At 42.2% G+C, this 23,890-nt stretch overlaps 1 protein-coding gene across 3 annotated transcripts in view; it reads left to right on the top strand.

The window, feature by feature from the left end:
- The window catches only part of tmtc2b (transmembrane O-mannosyltransferase targeting cadherins 2b), an 89,582-nt gene that overhangs the window by 28,235 nt on the left and 37,457 nt on the right, over window positions 1–23,890 (top strand). For all 3 annotated transcript variants that reach the window (XM_069705286.1, XM_069705288.1, XM_069705289.1), the window contains exon 2: window positions 12,266–12,842. In XM_069705286.1, coding sequence (XP_069561387.1) covers window positions 12,266–12,842 — 577 coding nt within the window. The remainder of the gene's footprint in view (window positions 1–12,265; window positions 12,843–23,890) is intronic.

The raw sequence follows: 23,890 nt of genomic DNA on the forward strand, positions 1-23,890 counted from the left end.
TCTCCAAACCAGCCCATAAAGCGCTCTTCTTCTCCGCCTTTTGTCCGGGCCCTTTTCACTTAGCTCGAGCTGTGCCGGGCCCTTTGTCCTCCTATCTGGGGCCCCGGCGCCTCTGCGTCCACTCCCTCAGCTTTGTTCGCTCCACCTACAATATGCCACCAACAAGTATTCCAGAAATGCAATGAATGCAGGTCTTTCTGTCAGAGTGAATTTGCCTAAGTAAAGAAGGGAGAAAAGAGGTTTTGAGTTTCATGTTGCTCAGGAGGTTTTCCTGATGATTTGTTTATTGAGCTGAGCTGATAATGTTGGTAATTTAATTGTGATACAGTCACTAAAAGAAATCCCAGCATACCTTTCTTTACGTGTGAAGAAAACAAATTATTGCATAAAGGAGTTTAATTAACATTTTCCCTGAGTTGATTACGAGGTGCAGTATCTGAAATTGGCTCTAAATTAAATACTAGTAAATTAAAACCTCATGCATGCAACAGTCCCAGCAGACCTCGACCTTCATCAGAGAACACATGGATACTAGAAAGGGCTTTTTTTCATCAAACCTGTGGACATATTTATCATACTTGACTGAAAGAAAGAGCCAAAAAACAGGCGTCAGTCTGTGTCTGGGTACTACAAAACTTAATATGTGTCCTTATGTCTCCACGTCCACTAACATGTCTGACTTTACAACCATAAATCTTTATGTGCAAGGCTTATTAAGTTTCCTTTTCTTTCTTTTTATCTGTAGAGTGGAGCTTTTTGATGTTTGACACACATGTCAGGGAGGGTTCTTTCTTCTTTCTTTCATTCTATCGAAGGCCCAGCTAATTTAGAAAACTTCTGTCGAGGCCTGTGGTAATGGTACCACCCTGACACTTCATTAACATCCTGTATGCTTCATATTAATAATGTCAATTTACTGAAATCCACGTTCTTATTTTACTGGGATTTCATTGTAACCGTATTATACCGTGAAGAGGAGATGTCATTTCATGTATCTCGTGAAATCATTCGCCGGTTTGCTCTGGTTTACCAAACAAATGGTACTGATTTGTTGGCGCTGCCAGGCTGGCTGCACAGATTTAGCAAGAATAAAGCGTAACATTCGGTTGTTCATGCTGGTCCACTCAAGTAATAAGTCCACCAGACCTCCCCACAACACATGGTCCTTTGTTGTTCTGCCGCTAACCAGGAATACAGCACAGAGAAACATCAGAGAACCAGCTACCTCTTGGGTAGCCTTAGCAGAGACCTTGTAAAAATTTATTTTTTATTTTTTTGTTCTTATTTCACTCATTCAGGTCACTGTGCCGCCTGTAGCATTTGACACAGTTTTAACAAAGTCCAAGACTTTTTTTGTGGTATCTGTGGGTTTTAAAGCCTCCAAGTCTTTTCGTAATATCTTTGTGAGCCGTGTAAAATTTCCAACCGGCTTTACTAAGCATCATTTTATTGCCTCTAACTCTCTGTAACATCAGATCTCTGTCATGCCAAACTTTTATAACTCCTCTTCAAAAAAAAATGAGCTTCTAAACCGCTGTGGCCAGTGTGCTTCTCTGTGCCTCCATACTGGCAGGGATTTTTGAAAGGAGGTTTGATACTTGTACAATAAAAAAATTTTATGAAAAAAATTCTGTGTCGCTGTATGTTAGAACCCAGGGGGCTTTTCAATTTCAACATGCCTCTCAGGGAAATGTTGAAATTGAGCGATTCTCTCCCTGCGGAGTCACATGACTCTGGTAATTTACGCCAGCCAGTTAGGAACAAGAAAACAAGCGGCTGTCTGTTTAACAAGCAGACCTGCCCTCAGGACAGAGACACTATAGATTGCTGTTGTGTGATACCTGCTTTTAGAAGGGGAGGCTGAGCCCAACCCATTGATTTCAGCTCACTTTATCGAATTGATTCTGTTAAGTTAATTCCACCGTAATTTAAAGCTAATGATACAACCTCATCAACATCAGTTGTTGTTGGATTATTAATATGATTTCAGTTTTTTTGTTTCGTAGAAAGTGGCATTTTGTAAGCCAAGCATGTGTTCAGTGATTGGTTTTATAAAATCCAATAGTGCTGACTGTTGCAGTGCGATGCTGCATCTTAGTTTGGAATTCAATTTATCCTGACAATGGGAATGGAAGAAAATTGCCTCTGAATGTTATTGACTCAGTGAAAAAGATTAGCTGGGGAAAGTGTTTTGTGGTGCGGCGACGGGGGTGACAATACAATACAGAGAAGACGTGAGGAAGACACGGGAGGAAACATTACTGCTAATGGAGGAGGCTTTCCAGTTTTAGCACAACGACCAACTGCTGGAGGCATTAATGCTGCATTTGTTGAAATATGTCATTTGCACTTCCTTTAATATTTCTGACTTTGCTTTTGTAATATTTTCTTTCCTCCGTGATTGCGTCAAGGAAAATCTGTATAATAATTATCATTTTGGATGGCTTCACCTCAACAGTGTATTTAATCTAAATGCGGTGTATTAAAAAAGTTTATGTGACAGTTAACTTGTAACCGTTTGCGTTTGACCAAAGTCCAGAACAGAAAGTTTATCTGCTATAAAAAGAAAGCAGCTGTGTGTGACAATATAGCAAGCAGTATAGTGTTTCAGTAATGATTTATACACACGGAGGCAACTTGTGTCAGACCAGTGTGTTTACTTGTGTTGATTTGTGTACAGTATTTAAGAGATTCTTCATTTTCTAAATGGAAAACTAAATGAGAAAATCGAAAGGCACAGGCCCTGCTTACGGAGGCGGCGGTGCGGTTTGTGTGATTTGGTGGCTGTAAAATTTAAAATGCGTAAATGAGCTCCTTTGCAAAAATGCAAATTGACACCATGTGGAAGACAAAGCATTTAAAAACACGTAAGAGGCTATTTGGGTTCCTTTTGGACATGTTTATGGGTTTACGAGGCACTGCAGTCTCACGCAAGGGAAAGCGACGCTGGAGATATTTAGGTTCCTTTTGTTTTAACAGAAAACTCCATACCATGGAGATGAGCCTGATTTTAAAGTTTGCTTTGGTTCCTCTTATATTCATCTTTTTTCTCAGTCCAGTTGCATATTTAAACGTTGTTTACCGAGTGGAAGCCAACAGTCAAGCTGACCTTTCATCTGCTTGTGCAACATACCCCCATCCGCCTTTCCTTTTCCCATTTAAGTCAAAATGAATACCAGATTACTGTTGCACCTTAACCTAATTTCCTCCATGTGTACCCACTCATATTGGCTCTGATCATCTGAGAGTAAGCAAAAGTTAATGAGCCATCAATATCATCTGGCAGAGTCCAGCCTGTCATAGATAGATCTTCGATGAGGCCTGAAGGAAACACCGGAGCCCGTCCGTCCACGTTACCGCAGACAGCCTCCACACACTCACGTGGCTGTCGATTGGGGCTCTCAATCTCTGTGTGAGGAGGCTACATGTGCCTTCAATTAGAGCCTGGAACTGGAGCCCAAATGGGAGAGTTAAAAAAAGCTGGGTTGAGAGCAGTGTGAGAACACTGGCCTGTTGTGATAGTACCTAATGAGATCACTCAGAGCTGCATCCTTGAACACTGCCATTCATTAATGTAATGATTATTTTTGTACATAAGGGTGACCCAATTCACTAAATAAGCTTTCATGCTGTGTTCAGGTTGTTGCCTTGGAGATAACAGGGAGACAATGACTCGTTTATACATATTTAAAGACAGTATGAACTGAGCAAAGAACAAAGTGATCACTTTCTCTCTTTTTTCTGGCCTCTTCCTTCTATCTCTTGCGATGTTTTGCTCTCGAGTTTTGTTTGTGTTTGACTGATTGCACAAGGCCTGAAGATAACGGACACTAATGACTCTGCCTATAGGAGGATGACCTCCTTTAATGTGCTTGCACTAAGACAGCATTTTCATATTGTAGCAAACATAGCCGTGATGAGAACTGAGACAACACACAGCTGTTTCAAATGCTGAAGATGTAAGATGTTAGGGGCACTAAAGTTGTCTTCTCCTTTCTGCTTGGCATCCTCGAAAGGCCCTTCTGGCACTTAAGGCCCACTACAATAAACATCATCCATGTCCCTTTATTCAGGCTCATCCTTCAGGGTTGCTGTGCCATGCAAAAAGCTTTGGGAAGAACATTGTCTAAATGCTGGATAGATGTGCCACTCATGTGTTGCTGGTCTGCATAGACATCTGCAGCTCTGGCTTGCTCAGGATTTTTCCATCCCATTCCGCTGGTTCCATCCATCTGGTACGGGTCTCACTGAACCCCTTCATGGGTCAACATGCCCCAAACCCAAACCAGAATGCTTAAATGGCCCAGTGGTGGGCCAGGCTGGATGGGCCTCGCATGCAACGCAGCCACAAGCCCAGGAAGAGTAGCCTCCCCTGCATTGATCTCCCTCTCCATGTGAAAGAGAAGCACTCCAAACACGAGAGGAGGAACAAATCAAACAAATTTATTACCGTGTGGCCGAAAAGGTCAGAGCGTGACAATAGACTCCTGTTGAGAGGAAGAGTGCTGTGGAGTGGCCCCCTCCAAGTAGAGCCGGGGTGACTACCACAGCATTAGACATGGGTCAGGCCGGGGGAAACATGGAGGCAGAACTAGTTAGGGAACAAAAACCTTCTTCATTCTCGGCCTGTGACGTTTATTTAATAAAAACCCGTTTAGTTAAATTTTCCACTTAAGTGTTAAATTGGCTAAAAAGCCTAAGATGACATGGGGAAATCACATTTTCCAATTTGGTGACCATGATGTGACTATAAATATAAAAATCAAAGAAATGTAAACACTCAAGTTCATCCTCTCAAGTGAAACTTTTTCGAGCAATCTGCGTGGCAGTTTCTTTTCTTTTCTATACATTATATTCTTAGATTTGTTAAATGTTTATTTGTATCAGTATTAAAGTCCTGTGCTGGTATATTTTTCAAAAATTTCAAGAAAACAGAAAAAGCTAAAAATGCACACTTGTTAAATCATTTTTAGTTAGCTTTTTTGCTATTAGCTGTGCTAGCAGTGTGGCTCTGGGATTGGCATTGTTGGTCTGTTTAACTGCCAGTGGTTGTCAGTCCTAAACTTGAACTTTGTCTAAACTGAAATACCTCAATAGCTACCGAATGTATTGTAAATCAGGGTTCCCTGATGATGTATCCCAATTACTTTGGTGTTCTCCTCACTCTTCCTCTTGAACCACCACAAAGTTCACATTTGTGGTTTTGGGTAAAATGTCTCAACAAATATTTTACCTCCAGCTGTGGACATTCATGCCCCGCTGAGGATGATTTTTTTTTTTTAAAAACGTTGGTCGTTTCCCAACTCGTCGTCTAGTGCCACAATCTCATCAGCTCCAGCTGTACTTTTTGTTTAATGCTAACACAATCATCAACCTATGCGAAATGATATACCTGTTAAACATGAGCATGTTAGCACACTTAAATCAGCATTTAGCTCAAAGTACTGTGATGCCCAAGTACTGCCTCTCAGAGCTGCTGGCATGTCTTGTTTCTCTCCCTTTTTTTGTTGAACAAACAGCTGTTTGGCCTTCAATAAGTGGAAGTGCAGGAGTTCTGTATAAATTTCACCTTGAAGAAGCGAACTCACCGAAAACTGCCCGAGCCCCAGTTATGGAAAGTTCTCACCCTTAAGTGCTCGCGACAATTTCTCAACAAAGCTGTCAGCTGAGGGGAGAGGTAGTGACAGATGCAAAGCAACAGTTTCTTTTTGGACACAAAAGAGAAAAGAGTTAGTGCCTGAGAACGAGAGGCCTACAGGGGTGACCCGGCAGCTCTTTTGCTGTCTTGCCACAGCCCCGCACATGCTGACAGATTTATTGGATACAATAATCGGAGTGTATATCACTCCGCTCCGCTCTGCACCGGCAGCTCCTGTAATTGGCTCTTACACCTGGAATCAACTATAAACATCACACAACTTTACACTCGGCCTGGAATATGACATTTAGGTAATTTGTTTCAAACACTCGGCCCAAACGGGCTTCGGACGGTGATTGAGGATGCTTGTGTTTTGAAGAGCAGCCGCAACATTCATCAGGTGAAATAAATTATTCTATCCTAATGAAACGTTGCCGTGAAGTGAAGTTATTCAGGGGGAAATGAGCAGATACACGTCCAGATGGCTTTATCAAACAGGGCGGCGGCCCTGAGGACTCTGGATATCAGAGGATTGAGGAAGGCTCATGCGTACCCCTGGCAACTTCACACCATTGGACTCAATGCTGGGCTGCCAGGATTGCTGCTCTGCCAGCCTGGTTGGTTGGATAGAAGTGTGGCTCACTGGTTGGTTGGTTTGCTGGCTGACTGGTTGGCTCTAGTAATCAGCATTCAGGTCACACCCTACTGTGCCCATCCCGTACAGCACAAAGGGCTGATCAGGGATGCTAGGCAGCAGGCGCGGGTATTCACCGAGCTCTCGGCAATGCTGGACAAGCCTGCCCTGCTCCAGACTGAGTGTCTCAGTGTCCCAGTGTTTGCTTGTGTACTGTGCCATGAAATGGAGCGAGGGTGTATGATTGTGCCAGTGGAGCAATGCAAATACGCTGCTTGGAGGGGAGACGTAAGGAGGGTTAGGGAGTGCTGCTGGGTGAAACGACACAGTGTTGCATGTGGCACTCTGAAGTCCACTTAGATTCTTTCAAGTGACCCCCTGTGTGTGTGTGTGTGTGTGTGTGTGTGTGTGTGTGTGTGTGTGTGTGTGTGTGTGTGTGTGTGTGTGTGTGTGTGTGTGTGTGTGTGTGCGTGTGTATTTTAAACAAATCATTCACACTTTTAGCAAAGCTTGGAGCAATAGACTCATGTTATTGTTAAAGAGTGACAGCAGACTATTTATACAAATGGATTTAGGAAGAAACTATTACAACAAGCAGTTAGTGTAAACGTGGGTACATCAGAACAGTAGATTAACACAGTAATTCAGTAGTAGGCACTGACTGATGATATACAGTGAAAAAATATTGATATAAATAATGATTGATAGAATAACTTCTTCAGCCTTAATTTCTGTAGTTTCTGACCTTTACTTTGACTGCCTACACAGCCAGTATCTCATCCATCCTTACTCTTTATCAAGGATTTAGTTGTCCATAGAAATAAATAATAGTGCAACACTTTAAAATTTTATTTTTTTAAGGTGTAAAGGTAAAAAGGTTCAAATATACTGGCTGGTTCTGTGAAATTGCACATATTACATTTCAAAATGTGTTTGTTTGATGTGGAAATCAATACAGTGATATAAAGTGGTCCTTACTGACTACATCTCAGGATATTAACAGAACACGTGTTATTTTCAGATCAATAAATTAAAATCAATGAGCATGTTAAGTATTTCCTCTGCATCAATAACGACAAATAGATAACTACAAATTCTGTCTTGTATAAAATTAAAAACACTCCCCGAGGCTGTTTTCTTCTTATTAATAATAGTATTATAGGCTTGCTAATCGCATGTCAAATGGAAGAAAGAAGCCATTCATTATGGACAATAGGGGTTTTACGGTGGCCTCAGTGGTGTGTCGGCTACATGAGCTATACCCCTCACTGCTTTCCATGTTCGCTCTTCTCCTCTTTCATTCAAAACATATCCAAACATCCAGTGACACTTTGATACTGGAGTTATTAATTACATTTCAGACCGAAGATACAGTGACAGGGAGTTCTGAAAGAAAGCCAAAAACAATTTGGACCTTTTAGTTTTTCCTCCATGTTAAACACACATTATCCCTCTCTGACTGACCTAGTCTTAAAATGTGAATGCTTGACTACATTGTATTGTATTTGGCTGTTGGGTCTCATCCATATCAGCTTCCTTGATGAAGCTATTTGTAACGGTCCCAAAACAGAAACGCCCTCCCACCCTCCTCCTAATTTTTCCCTTAGCTTTGGGTATTTCATTTCCATCCCCATTTGAATTCATATTTAATGTAATAAATGACCATTTTTGGCATGTTTTCTGATCTGACTGAATACTTTAAGGCACAAAATAAGACATTGTTTATTTTTCATTATAGAAAAATGATTTAAGAGGAGAAGGTTAAATAATTGATTTAGTCCATTTTGTTATTCATTTTGCATTCAGGTAGAGAAAACAGAATTATAAGTTCTCTTGGCCATATGAAGAGAATTTATTTTTCTATATTAGGTACAATAAGAGCAGTGGAGGTATGCCATTAATGACCTGCTAGCATGCCCATGGGAAGAAACATTAGACAAAGAGCTTTCCGGAAACACTGAGCGGGCTACCCCGGTGTCTCTGTGGGCAGTCTAAAAATACCACTGTGCTCCTTTCAGATATTGAATCTGGGTGATGACATATAGTTGGCAGACCTTCGATCACTTTCCCCAAACTCCCAGCAGACTTGATTTTCTTTTCACATGCTGTCGCAAATGGAAATCTTTATATGCCTCGTATTTTAAAAGGCTGACTTTCTCTTCAGTGTTTGAATATCCAAACTGTGATTTGTTAGTGCGTACTTCTCTTTTAACTTTGGAATCACTTTGGATATTACTATTTATATATTTTTTTACTTTTGGGTGAACAGGTTCAACTACTTGGATCCAATACAAATGTCTGTCTCGCACAAAAAAGGTCACTACAAATGAAATTTTAAATATCAGTTACAGTGTTTCATATTTCCTCAAATCTTCAACATAAGTGGATGTTGATGCTTCCTGTTTACTTCTTGAATGTCCTTCAGTTTGCTTCCACATTTACCGCCACGCGAAGCATCTGCTACATAAATCCTTTGCTTCAACGCTTATGTGATTTATTTCTGGACACATGCCCATCATCTTTGGTGAGGACAGTTAGCCTATTTTCATGTTGTTGTTTTTCCCTCAGGCTTTCGGGGGGATTCAATAAAAAAAATGGTTTTAGTCTGGTCACAGCTATACATTCCACCTATAGCTTCATCTCAAATTCATTGAGAAGTTGTAAAGGGGAAAACTCCTGATGACATGTCTTTGGTTTTCAATCTCCTTTCTAATATCCAGTCTCATCTCCCGTGTGCTGCCGCTGCTTCGTCTCTGCACCAGAAAGCCAATCATTCTTTACCTTTCGATAGCCTCTTTACATGGGATCTTGTAGTCATTGGTTCTGGCTATTTCTCTTCATTCTATACTGCAGCACTCACATTATAAGTGAAACTGTTCCAGGGGGAAAGAGGTCAGCTCACATGATTATTTTTCAGCTATAAGGAGAGCATTTGTCAGGGAAATGCATTTGAACTAACCAGTCTCAAGGTCTGTGCAACAATTACATAAAAGAGTGATAAAAGTAAGGCTATAGCCTACATTTTGATCTGATTTTGAACAAAGGAATTACACAAACTTGACATCTGTTTGACAAACTGGGAAATGTCATTGCACCACCTTTGTTTTCTGACGTGGTTTTACACTAAATATCGTCTTTCTTCCGACTCTGAGTGTAGTTCGTCTGGCATTTAATAGACACCATGCTGCTTTTGTTTTCTCTGTTGAGGGTGATCACACGTCTTTGTTTGGGTGAAGTCATGTCACACTTTTCACTGAAAAATATTGAGTTTAGGAAGTTGTTAACATTTCTAAGTTCTCTGGGTTCGCCACAGTTATTCTAATTAGTGGTGGCGTGTACAGTAAACAGCGTACAGCAGGCTCAAAAGCCTCCGATAATACCCTTCTCCTTCTTGCTAAATATTTCATGCTTTATACGTAAACAAGCCTCTACTTAAATAACCAGAGATTTAGCTCACATAAAACATTTCTCAACAAGGGATAAAGCTGCAGTTTCTGACTTCACCCCATTTCACTTCACATTTACACAAGCAAACAAACAGTAACAGATTGAGGCGCATGAATGAGATCCAGGCAAGTTGTGGAGGAATTGAGGATGGCAGCCAGAAGTAGATGATGGAGAAAGAGTAATGGGAGGCAGAGAAGTATTTCAGGGGCTTCTCTTGTTAGTGGCCACATGATCCCTCCGTCCCTCTGGGAGTCGGTGTGCTGGCTGGCGGTTGGATGAGGAATGCGCTCCCGGCTGGAAACGGCTCGGCGGTGCACGGAGCGGTCCTCTCCGCTGCCGGCTCGACTGAGAAATGGGCCCAGCCAGCAGCAGAAACTCAATCCTCCTCTCCAGCTGGCCTCTTTGCTGGTAGAGGAGGAGGGTTTGATGATGATGAAGACCCGCAGCAGATTAATGATTTGCCACAGATCAGAGAGATCGACCATGACTAGTTGAACCACAATGCAAATGTGTTAATTCGAGTGTGGGTGTATCATCTGCTCTGTGTCGTTTTTTTCAGAGAGAGTTGGGAGGTTACAGCGCCTCTTTCTCTGCATTCCTCGATTCCCTGCTCGTTGACCACAGTATGTGAGGTGCTCACTTGCATCTGCAGCATATAAGCAGTAGATAATCCGAGAGGGGAACCTTGTGCACTGCAGCTCAGGGAGTCCCGGCTGTAAATGCAGCGGCCGTTTGACTGGCTTTTGTCTGCGCTCCCCTGCCAGAAAGATCTGGTGTGGTTTCGAGGCAATATATAATGTATCTGGCCTTACTGGCTCCACCGCACTGTGCAATGGAAAAACAACGCACTTGTCTCCAAAATGGCTTCGAGATGTAATTGAACCATAATGCCTCTTATGTGAGCATCCTGCGGTGGAGTGAAGATCTCAGTTGACAAATGGGCCAGAGAAAATAAACTGGCATATGTGAGTCATGAAGCGGAGAGTCGGGCTACCGGTGGAGGGTTAGAGCCTCCGTCAGTCTGATGAGAGAAGGTAGAGAAACCCAATCGTTTGTGCGCTGACATCCGAGGCATTTCTATTATATCCCTGCTGATTATGTCTATGTCCTTTCCAACATCCTGAGGCCTGGTGATTTCCTTTAGATCCATCACAGGAGGGGATTTTTCTGCTCAAACTTTTCACAGAAGACGGGCTCATTTTGTGATTTGATAAATGCTGCAATCCTCACTGCAATCCCCAAACTTCCTGTGAGCTTTCTGGTATTGGGAGGTGGCAGTTGGTCAGCAGGCTTTGACAAAGGTACAGTGTTGTGCTTAAGGGCCTCAGAACAGTTGCGGAAGCAATTAATTAGTCTCAATTCAACTGCTTTTTGATTCATTCACTTTCCTCGCATTTGTGTTAATTATATTCAGAGATTACAATAAAATAATTCCTGCCATTTGCTGTTTGAGGCTCCCTCCCACCTTTTCGCCACCCATCTTTCTTTGACCTAATTGTGTGTGCTAATTTGACTACCACGCGGACAGATTACATCCTATCGCACATGGCTTGTTGTCACTTGTCACGTACCATCTATCACGCCTGCAATTACAACTCTTCTGTTCTGCTTTTCCAACCACCTTCTCTCTGGGGGGGACGGCTCGTTAAGCAAATCATCAGCACCAACAGCTCAAAAAGAAGCAGCAGAGGCCTGTCGCTTTGTCAGGCACCTCGTAGTGTGACAGAAAAGATAAGAAAAATGGTGAACATCTATGTAAGGGCTCCTGTAGAGAGAAACCAGCCTTCCTTTGCCCACTTCCTTCACCCCTGCTGGCTGCACTCCCCCAACTACTGACACGCACAGCTTGTGGTTGATGTAGCAGCATCATGCTAGGTCACACAGGTTCATCCTTGACAGAAGAGAAGCCAAACTGGTCCTGTACTTAATGACTATTCCTGTTAAGAAAAGCTGGAATTACACTTTTTTTATTTTTTTATTTCTCGGCTGCTTGTCACCCCAGTCCACCTTCTCTCTAAACTGTATTTTACCAGAAGTTCCCGTACTACGTGCCTGTATTTGTGGCTTTGGGTGTGGTGCTCTTGCTTAATCCCCAAGTCCAAGGCACTCAGAGCTGTGGCTGTGGTGGCAAAGCTGCCCAAAGCTTGAAGCTTCACCCTCTGATTTTCTGTTTGTGAATGCCACATGACCACACTCTCAGGGTGAAGCTGTAAGCAGAGGCAAGTTTCATTTTGTAGCAACCTATATTTTCTGTTTAGTCTGCACTGTTGAAGAATAGCTGTACACCCTCCCTAGAGAATCTGCTGTGCGTTGCCAGTGCAAATACCGTATACCATAAACAGCTGTTTTCAGTCGCAGCAGTTTTATTGGATGTGGCAGGGTGGTAAAGTGGTCAGGCAGTGAAACTGTGTGACGTTAATTGAATTGACAAAAATGTCAGTCCAGTATTGCATCAAATATTGGTTTGATTTGTGCATTTACAGTGTACACATTATATTTGTTTGTACCCAGAAGTCCGTTTCTAACCTTTCTTGTTCTCTTTACAGCCGTGCAATTAAGACCAATCAGGACCTGCTCCCAGAGACCCCCTGGACAAACATCTTCTACGATGACTTCTGGGGCACCTTACTCACACACAGTGGCAGCCATAAGTCCTACCGACCCCTCTGCACCCTCTCCTTCCGCCTCAACCATGCTGTGGGTGGGGTGGAGCCCTGGGGTTACCACCTGGTTAATGTGGCCCTCCACGGGGCCGTGACGGGCCTGTTTACCTCCCTGGCTCGCCTGCTGCTCGGAGGAGGACTGTGGAGCCTACTGGCCGGCCTGCTCTTCGCCTCTCACCCCATCCACACCGAGGCCGTGGCGGGCGTTGTCGGCCGGGCTGATGAAGGCGCCGCCCTGTTCTTCCTGCTGTCTCTGCTGTGTTACATACGTCACTGTCGGCTGCGGGGCCACGCTGCGTCCTGGCAGCTCGTGGCCTGGCTCCTCGGTAGCCTGGGCAGCGCTGCTTGCAGCATGCTGTGGAAGGAGCTCGGAGTGACCGTCCTGGCTGTATCAGCGCTGTACGACGTCTGCGTTTTCCACAGGCTCAAATTGCGTCAGATCGTTATGCTCGTCTACAAGGTAAGCAATTAGTTCTCGCCCTGTGATGCTGCTTTTTTCACGTGTATCTTATTTCCTGCATCTGCTCTACGATTCAAGAATCTGGCAAACATTATTGGAACGTTGATATATATATATTTGGCCGTGTGTGCCTGTGTCTGTGTTTTGTTTGCTTTTCATCACAATATAATTTGAAAAACATTCACCCCGTGTATGGACAGCTGTGGCGTTCAGGTCAGATTGTGGGGTTTTCCATTAAATGCAACACATATTGAGTAAGGAAAGCAAACACAAGGCACAAACAGTAGTGATGTTTTATAACCATACACATGTGTATCCATTGATTAATCTGCTGATATCCAATCTGAGATGGATATTATTTTGGGTTTCATTATGGTAATGGGGAAAATCTCGTTAATTCTAATGATATCAACAGCTTAAACAAGATTCATATGTAACTGGGTTTGTTAACAGATATTTTCGTATAGGCAGAGGTTTCACTTTTCAAACTTGGAGCCTATGTCTATTTTTATATCTAGTCTGTGGTGGGGAGGTGAGCCATGGCAGAAAACTGGTCAAATCCCTGCAAGAAGAACGAAGCAGCCCTGCCTTATGGCATGATCATATTCTGTGCCAAAATGGTTAATTTTCTGTATGTAGGTTGCTACTCGGAGGTTATTGTTGTTGTTTCCAATTATGACAGGGATTTTGAACATGGAGGCACACAGATAGCGTAAGGGGAAGTGAATATTGACTGAACTAGTTGGCCGATGGCAGGTTTATACCAGCTGTCTCCATCCACTGATTCAGATTACAGAAATAAACTACCCCGTTACACCTTTTTTGGGACGTGACTCATGATTTGCTTAATCGACAGTCTGTCCTCTCAAGTGACATCATCTTAAATAGTCACATACACTGTGTACAAACATTTTGATTAAGGATGTGTGTAACCAATTATGCTAAACCTGGTGTGAAAATGAATAGCTAATTTCTAACCAACCCATTAGTGTTTTTTGGAGTCTTTATAAAACATAATGATGAAAAGTGTGCTGTTTACCACATGTTAGGTATTAGCATTGGAACAAACCATGACGTTCATGTGTCTCTGGAGGTTTTCTTCTATTTGTGTTTACATCCTGGTTTACTTGAGAGAAGGAGAAGAAAATGAAAACATTTTTCAGAAGAAATAGCAGAGATAACAAAAAGTGATGGCCATTTTAGATTTTGTTGTTGCTTTTGAAGCACCCGGCCATTAAGTAGCCTTTTTCCCCAACAGCTCCTGTCAAAACTATTTACTGTTTGCTGTCTAGTGAATGTGACATCCATGACTCTCTACCCATCATAACAAATTTAACAGGACGTGTGCACAAATGTGACAAAAGGGCTCCGGAGCAGCCAATGAGAGGGTGGCTATCGGGCACGTCCCAGCTAAAAAAAAAAAAACACTTTAAGGAATGTTCTGTAGCAAGGAGAGGTAGGGGTCAGCAATAATAGTGGCAAAACCTGTGAAAGACGGACACAGAGATAAAAAAAGCAAAAAAAACAAAGAGAGGAAATCATTTAATTGAAGAGCAGACCTATCCCCTCCTCTTTAGTGCTCAGCATAGTGTGGAAATGAAGAGTGAGGGCCTGCGCTAGCCGTTTCTGCTGTCCTCTCATGATTTAAGCCTTATCTGACTCCTTGTGTCCTCTGGAGTATGGCCCATCCATTGCTGCAGGCAGACAAGCCTTCTAATGGCTTGTCAGGCATGGCTAGACCAGAGAGGAAACAGGGCCAAAAGGGCTGAGGGAGATGATGCCTCAAAGCTGACAGTTTTTCCAACTTTTTGATTGAAGGTCCACAAAACCCCGCTGATCCAATTGTCCTCGGAAAAAAAAAATGGACTGGACAATACTTACAGTTCTGGCAGAGAGCAGGCCCTATAGATTTCTTTCATGGTTTGCCATTGTGGTCAACTAAATTGGCTAGCATCTCCAGGGGAGAATGTGTTCTGCTACTGCGCAGCACATACTGTACGTTGTAACTCCTGAATTATACAGTGGTTTTTTTCCTGATATCGACTATTGTTTTTGCCCAAAAGATTTGTAGTTTTTTTTAATAAAAAATAGTAGTATGTTGGCTGCCTCTCACACTGCCACAACTTTGTCTTAAGGCTTACAGCAGCAGCTTTTAGTAAGGAAGGTTATGTAGTCAACTAAGTCTCGCACTGCACCCAGTCAGATTGTTTCTATGTTGTACACTTAAATCACATAGAAAAAATAGTATCATGTTCAACAATTAAGTCAAATTTAACAAACAAACGCACAACATAGAATGTAAAATGTGGTATTTTTACTTGTCTTTGTTTAATTTGTTTTGCAGCACAGTGTGAAAGTAAGACTGCAGCTCACTCACAGTGGATTACTTTGCATTGCGGAGACAAATAAGGATCTGTGTGGGACTGTTTCATGCACTTTTGGAAAAACGGTTGACTGTTTTGAGAGAAGACAGTAAAATGGCATATTTTTCTGGAAGTGAGTTTTCCTTACATGGCTAAAATTTCTTAACATGCAACTTCAGCTGACAACTGTCATTATCGTAGCATGTAATTACGTCACACCACAGACAACATAAAAGCGAGCACAGACAGGACTGTCATCATCACTTCAGTCACGTTAACATGGGAGGTTTCTTTCTTTTAAGGCTTGCCTCCTTTTGAAATGAATCAGTGTTGTGTGATCCGGAATATGCACTGCATGTATGAGTATTGTGACCCAATCTGTTACCCAAATGGAAAACAGCCTGCTTCTACAACGTGAACATTTGTCTCTCCTTGTCTCTGTGGAGCGAGGCAGTCACTCTGAGTGATGGTTAAAGCAAAGGGGAGTTATTCCTCAGGGAGAGTGGATCCTTCAACCGCCCAAATGAACATTAAATTGTGTACAGTGTTGAAAATGATCACAGTGAAAATAAATACAGTTCCCCCTCTTAAAATTCAGGCTTGAGATCAATCGGGTGCTGAAAACTTTGTCGCTAACTCCCCAAACCTGCATTGTAACATTAATGTTCTTTGATAAGAAGCATGAAAGCCTGATAAAGGCACCGCCACTGTGCTTTTTCCTCGTTCTGGGGCATAAAAGTCACTCTTCAGTCGGACTAAAGAGGTCGGCTTGCTCCATGACTGACAGGCCATAATGGGCCGGCGCTACGTTTTATCGCCGAGCTCTCCACTCAGCTGAAGCCATTTGACATTTAACGTTGGAAATGGTGAAATGGGCCTGTTTATCTGATTGTGGCATACAGTCAATTACATTAGAGTTTTATATCCACTGCAAATCTCCTATTGTGTCGCTACAGCTTCTGTGTGCGGTTTGAAGGGTGTAGGCGGTCGAGACGGCTGAGCTTCACTGTAATTCCATGTAGGTCCGTAACTCACTTGATCTAGACTTTGGCTGCTGACTCTTTGCATATAAATCAGAGGCAAAAGGGTATTATCTTGACTGATTGTTGATGTGTGGAAAAGAAAGAGATCTTGGAACAGTAGAATCATGGGCTACAATTAACAATTGTGTAAAAGTAAGCCTAATTAAAAGCCTTTCTTAAAGGATTGCTGCACAATCACAGAAATAAGTGTACAAAGAGAGGCATCATACATTAAAGCAGGGGTCCAGTATAGATCTATCCGGTAGATCAAAGGAGCTCTCAGAGGGAAAAAAGGCTGGAGGCCCCGTGTGTTAAAGCATCCAACATTATAGTAAGTCTGCATCACCCGAGATCGGCATGCCCAAGCCTCCAGCAGAGATATCTCATCAGGGTGGGGTGCAACGCAGGCTGACCCAGCTGCTATGGGCTATGGAGCCCACTGGGTTGGACTCCACAGGCCAACACCCAGTCACCACACGCTTGTTGGCGAGCTCCCGTTCCAGGTCTGGCTCCAGGAATGTGCTGCGGTTAATCAAGCGAGGTGATGCATTGTCCAAGATTTCCTTTAATCCGGGTGTCATAAATCACTCTGGCCAGCTGAGATGGTTTGGGCATCAGGATTCCTCTTGAGCGCCTTCCGTTGGAGGCTTTCCAGGCACGTCCAACTGGTAGGAGACCCCGAGCTGGACCCAGAACAGCATGGAGAGATTATATATCTCATATGGCCTGGGAACGTCTTGGGATCCCCCCAGAAGGAGCTGGAAAACATTGCTGTGGAGAGGGACGTCTGGAGCTAACTTGCTCAACCTGCTGCCACTGCGACTAGACCTTGCGGGAAGTGGCAGAAAAAGGATGGATGTAATATTGTCAGTGTGAATACAGACCTCTCTTCTTGCAGGCTTTTGTCTGTGTAATGTCAGATTCAAGCTTACATGGATCCAATTCCATTTCACTCATCAAATTTACAAATTTGCCTCGGGCATAGCAAAATCCTTAAAGGGATTAGACAAACTCAACTTTATTCTCCAAAAGATTGTGAATATTCAATGTTTGACACATTCAGATGTAAAAGTTAGTGCAAGTGTAGGACTATTCCCCTGTGTTAGTGTCAGCAGCGATGAGCTTCTCTGGATGGAAGGAAATGAGAGGAAACCAGAGGGAAACAATAGTGCTCGGACACTAATTGAATAAGCACATGTTGCTTCAGCCGTGATGCTCGAGTCGAAGCTCTTGTAATCTTTTGGCATGTGAACTGTGGAGAAAACTTTTATTAAGATATCTGGTGGAACCTCTGGCTGCTCAAGTGACCTTTCTGAGCAGAATCAAGTGCTCATTAGATAAATCAAAGTCAAATATTACAAATATTTTCATGAATATATACCCTGAAAAAACACCTTTTCTTCCAGAATAGGAATGCTTTTAGTTTCAGTTTAACTTTTTATGACACAAAATATCCTCTATACCTTTCAGCAAACATCACGCCTTCTTCCCTACAGTCATTATTCTGTATGTTTAGCACTGAATTCAGCAGCTCCAACAGTGTTGATAACTGCTGCCAGTGCACGCCTCCAGCTTACAGTTTGCTCTAATTAGTTCTTTCCAAGACATGTGCTGTCTTCAAAAGTGGGGAAAAAAAACCTGTCATTAAATTGTTTACTCAAGCTGACCTTTACAGTGCTGATACTCTCCAGTTGCTTTGTGCCTGATTAAAGCATTTATGGCCATGTGTTGCTATGTATCCAACTATGCCGAGGCAATGAGTTTATAGCATTCAAATGTAACATGGTTGGCAATGGTGCCTATGTGGTGTAACCTCAATTTATGTGGAAAAACTTGCTTTTTACGAGTGCGTTTCCTGCACAGCATTAGTTAATAGGCTCATTTTCAATAAGAGATACTGAAACACAATTAGAGCTCCTAATTCAGTGGAAGAAGGAATGCTTTTTAATAATGTGATATAATCATGTTAATTCCATAACATAATGCAGTTGTTTTGTTCTCAGGACTGTCTTTGTTAGCAGACCAATAAAATAAATGTCAAGGCAATTGAAGATGCAAGCTCTAACAATGGAAACAATAAGACCTGTTTGGGAATATACTGTAATTCTGTGTAAACATCTTTACTTATTTTCCCTTCATGAAGTGCTTCATATTTATTTATTGGTAAGGGGCCCATATATAGTTATTTTGTGTGATTTATCATGTACACATATTGCTTCACTCCTTGCCCACATGCTTACCCTGAAAGAGAAAGTGTTAGTGAGGTTTTTTTCCCCCCTTTAAAGACAAGACTGAGGTACTGTATAAGCCCGAGTCCCTGAGGGGCTGACATCCCTGACATGATGAGCACAATATACTTTGAAGACACAATACTGAAATCTGAGGCTTCGAAAGTGTAAACTGGATAAAGAGGAATTATCTAAGTGATGTAATGTCAATGCTGCACATCCATCAGTAACTCCTGAGCACACAAGGGCTCAAATACATCTTCAGAGAAACCAGAGACCGTCCTTTGCGATCGCTTTTGTTCACGGCCAACGTCTGACGACGCAAACACTGGAAAATTATTTTCAAATCTGGGACGAGACCCAGCTGGCCCTCAGTGAGTGTCAAACTTACACACTTTATCTTTTCACACTTCCCGTTTTCTGTTCGCACTTTTGCTATTAGTGCAAGGTTGCTGCTCAAGTCGTGTGTGTGAAATGTGTCTGGAGGGTGACAGAGTTTACTTGGACTCAGAGCTCAGGTGTTGTGGAGTGGGTGAGGCCAGCAAAGCCCTGACCTCCAGGATGTCAGAGATGGAGGAGACCGGAAGAGCAGATGTGAGATGGAAGGTCCCTGAAAACATATGTACATGTGCAGCGCCTGTTCAAATGTCAAGGTGTGTGTGTGTGTGTGTGTGTGTGTGTGTGTGTGTGTGTGTGTGTGTGTGTGAGAGAGAGAGAGAGAGAACTATGCCTGCGTACAAAATGTGACAGCCACACATCCCTTTTCTGTGTATTCGATGAGGTAAAAGGAAACACGGCCCACCTCGAACAGTCTTACCTGGGGCTCCACAGATGCTGCTCCATGCTCTAACGGCTCCTGTCACTGCATGATAGATTGAGCCTGGTGGGCTCAGCGAGTGACCCCTGCCCTTCCCCACCTGCCTCTCACATGGGGATGCACACTACTGATTCTGGTCTGGACAGGGAGATGGGCAGTCGGAGCTGTGCATACTTGTAAACACATTCATAGAAAAAAACAAAAACATAATACAGATGGATGATTAGGTTGTATAAATTCCCAACATTTTGGGCAATATGTCAATTGATCGCATAAAGACTGATGTCACGTTTATATGTTTATAGTAAATACATTAGCTCAACACAACGAGTGGAAAAGGGGAAACGGTTTGCTTTATATATCTTGTCGCCATGTGAGGTTGCCAGGCAACCAGCTGGTAGTTATTGCATCCAGCTGAGAAATAGTTCAAAACATAACCCCTTTTATGTATTCTTTACAACTCTTATGTTATTGTAGACATTACAAAAAAAGCAATATATTATGTTGATAGGTGAACTTCACGAGTGTTGGGAGGCAGATTTTGTTTACTGTGGATAAAGCCAGGTTTGCTCTGCCCCTCTACTTCCAGTCTTTCTCCTGAGCTAACAACATGCTGACTGAAGCTTCAGATTTTCTGTGCAAAGATGAGAGTAGATCTTTTCATCTAACTCCTGGCATGAAAGAAAATCAGCATATTTACAAAAAATGTCAAACCATTCCTTTTAAGATTTAGTTTGAAAGTGTAAATAAAAAAATGCTTTCACGATTTCCTTTACTCCAAAAAAAAAAAAAAAAAAAAAATGCCACACACGCTGGCAGTGTAATCGAGGAAACATTCCCCACACAGACAATTGAACAGGTCTCTCAAACCATGAATGTCTTGGCTTTGGGGTAAAAATGGGGCAAGTGCAGCCGCAGTGATAGAAAGTGACTTGGGCTGGGTTTGCTTCAGCATACCGTTCATCAGGCATAAGCGAACCTGACAGGCATGTTGCCAGCAACAGTCAGTACCGTGGCCCCGACTTCGCCCGCTGTGAGAAGATGGAAACCGAGAGAAAGAGTGAAAAATCCCTAAAACAAAGCCTCATGTTGCCACGAAAACAGATGTGAATAACTGCATGAGGCTTGAAATACTTCACATTGTCCCTTCCCCTCGCTTCTCTCTGAGAGCGATTCATTCTTTTTATAGCCGGCGTGTCTGAGAATCGATAGTGGCGTGTTATGCAAGACCTCGGCCCTGGAAAGGAATGTCCCACAGCACCCGTGTCCTACACACTGCAGAGCATGCGTCGTTTGACTTCGTAAAGATATGTATAGATTTGCTGATTTATCTGTTTTCCCAAAATCATTAAGCTTTCACGGGGGATAATTGATTCGCCCAGAAGTATCACAGCCAATAACAGACTCACAGTAATCAAATCCCTCTTATTTTAATTAACAAAGACTTTCAGTGTGTTCTTTGGCTTGTTTTCTTCCTTTGGGCGGTCCTGAACCAAATGGGCCTTTTTCTTCCAGCACACACTAAGGTCAATTCATATTTTAAAGTTTTGTAAACTGTAGTTTAGAACTTCGACACAAGTGAAATATAGTTTGGGCCTTTGTTTCAGTTTCTAACCATAGCTCCTATTTATGGTTCTATTTTTATGGTCTCAGCAAATAAACTGCCACGTAAAATCAGTCAGCCAGAACTGCATTACTTGAGACTTCCAGCTACTATACCATTATAAAAGGACTAGTGTAGGACTTTGTAAGGTATTGCATGGACATACGGTGTAATTTCTTAATCTCATCTTCTATTTCTTCCTTATTTCCCCTCTTTAATTCCTCTATTTTTACCTTACTCTCAAAAAAACTGAAAATGGTCAATAGAAATTATGATGGCATAAGTTTACATACAAAATTGTTCACATAAATGCATTGTTTTCAGAGGTTTAAGAGTTGCTGTTGCAAAACGTTAAGCATGAAAACTGGAATGGCTCAACGCCATGTGACAGGTTTACAGTTCTCCAGGGAAAGTTTTGTGTTTGTATGCTTAGTCTGGTAAATACAGCTCTTAGGAGTCATAATCAAAACAAGCATAATCAGATATCCGGTGAACTTTAAACTGAGGCCATTAATAAATTCATTCAGGTGCGTAATGGGTGACCTGCCAAAGTACACAAAGAAAACAATACAGTCTGTAAAATTCGCTTTGCTGCTTCATCTCATTACGTCCTGTAATATTCAAATACTGCTGAGGGCAGAGTGATCCAGTCTATTACCAGAATAAGTGCCATCAGTAATTCCCCTCGTGCATGGTGCTAAAAAGAAAAGGACAGCTGCATTTTCTAGCAGCAGTCCTATCATCACCGTGGGCGTGCCCCGCAAGGAGGAACGGGAGCTGAAGAGAGACAGGACATGTGCAAAAGAGATGGAGGGAAAATGTGTTAAAAGAAAGTTGTGGGCGATGTTAATGGATGGGGCAGTCAAGGGAAAGGGAAAGAGAGAGAGGGAGAAGGCGAGAGGGAGAGAGTCTGCTGTAGATATTTTTGGGAGGTAGAGTCTGAGTGAAGTGCTTCGGTCAGATGGCCTGTCGCTCCCAATGAGCCTCTGGAGGATCTATTTTGTATTCCACAGACTAGGGAAGGACCTATATACCAAGCTGGTGTATATTAAACTCAGGAAATCAATCAGTCATGCTGGTTCCTCTCTGGGAACCCGCAATGGCACAGGTTGCCTATTCATATTGATTTATTTGTTCATACTAACATAAAAGCAATCTGTCCTACAGTTTCCTTGCTGTTTAACTCCTTAAATCTTGGTGCATCACCCTGCCTCACAAAGATGCTAAACCTAGGAATTCAACCAAAGAAAGAGATGATCATTTGATAAAAAAAAAAAAAAAAAAAAAATTAAAAAAAAAAATTAAAAAACACAGCCCTGGACATTTAACTGCAACCAGTCCGGCAAACATAGCAAAAATGCTACACTTATATCAGTGGACCTGTTCAGTGGGGACATGGGGATATTGAGTTATGGTGACTGATGGGAGATGTCACATGAGGATTGTGTTTAGAAGTCAGCGCAGATCCTAGAGTCATATATGTATACAAAAGGTAAATGTTACTGAGCAAAAAACAAATGTAGCACGTAAGTAAACTTACAGTGTTTTGTTATTTTAATGGATTTTTTATTCAACCAAAGTCATTTCATCATTATGGAAATGCTGTTATTGACGAAGAACACAAAGAAGACATTGTGAAGTTTTGAGATTAAATAGCTGACGAATTGTCAATCTTTTCAATCACAAACTACTCCAAAAAAACTTGAACACATCTACTTTTTCTATTTATCTCACTTCTCTGTCTCACCGTGTCACGTCTGGTCTGAGTATCACTTTAGGTCTGCTGTTACCCTCTCAGATCAGAGGTTTCATCACAGCTTGTATTGAAACAAAATGACTCATGAGTATCCAGGGAGCTCTGAATTTCACTTCGCTTTTTGACGAAGCACATGCATATTGTTTGACATACTTATGCAGCCAAGTGCTCCGCTCATCCCTGCTCTCACAATACTCTCAAATTAATTTCCATTCTTCCTTGTTTAGCTGCAGAGTTTCGGTTTTTGTCCTTAAACATTCGGTGAACTGTGTGTAAACTAAATGGACTCTGGCCCACGCCCAGTTCTAATTTCTCTACTGTTACACATTGGAACAATTATCGCAGCGGTAAAGTGAAGCCGCATGGGACAATCTAGCAGTTGTAAACATGGATGTAGATTGTGGAAAGAATCCTCCTCGACAATAGGATCAGTAAAAAGGAAATTCCAGCAGGACTGAGGCTCACGTTGATTAAATCCTTTCATTCTGGATGATCAAAGCTTAGTTCTGTGAGCAACGTGTTAACATAGTGCTTAGCATTTCTTCAAGACACATGGTATTACTGTACGTAGTTGGTGTATTAAATACCACTTTTAACTCTGCAGTGAATGTAATCAGGGAGACATGAGGGAAGTTATCATGTTGCATTGGAACATCCTGTAGAAGCAAAAAGGAGACATACAGGTAACTGATTTCTGGGCCACCACATCTGAGATTTCTCCTCTCAATCCCCAGATTCATTGGTAATCTCGAGGCATACTGCTGTAGAATTGAGTTATAATGCCCTTGTGTGAGTTCAAGCCTGCACGAGGACGTGTGTAGACTCAGAGACCTACAGAAAGATGACTGGCATGCCCTGAATACTCCCACAGCATTAAAGGTTTCTCAGTTCTCTTGTTTGATCTCACACAGTTTCTCCGGTTTTCTTTTTGTATTTCTTTGCAAGTTGTTTCTGGTAATTCTCTCTCCAGAGCTTCTTCTCCCTGTGGCCATCTTTGGTTTTCTGTCTTTGCTGAAAACTACAAATTAAAGTAAATCCGTGACTCTTAAGAGATTTTTTTTTATGATTCGGTAATGATTTTATGACGATGTTACATTCTGTGAATGTTTCACGTTTTTCATTGGCTTTTGGAACAGTTAAAAAAAAGAGCTGAAACTCACTACAAAGCTCTGTAAATCTGAGGGGAGTGTATTCTAATCCGTCCTAGCTACCCCACTTTGTTTCCACACACTATTCCTCACATCTTACACTACCTTCTG

Source organism: Brachyistius frenatus, unplaced genomic scaffold (genome assembly GCF_029030835.1).
Source record: "Brachyistius frenatus isolate BFR_SWC_R1_liver_20210118 unplaced genomic scaffold, ASM2903083v1 Contig_55, whole genome shotgun sequence".
Lineage (NCBI taxonomy): Eukaryota > Metazoa > Chordata > Actinopteri > Embiotocidae > Brachyistius > Brachyistius frenatus.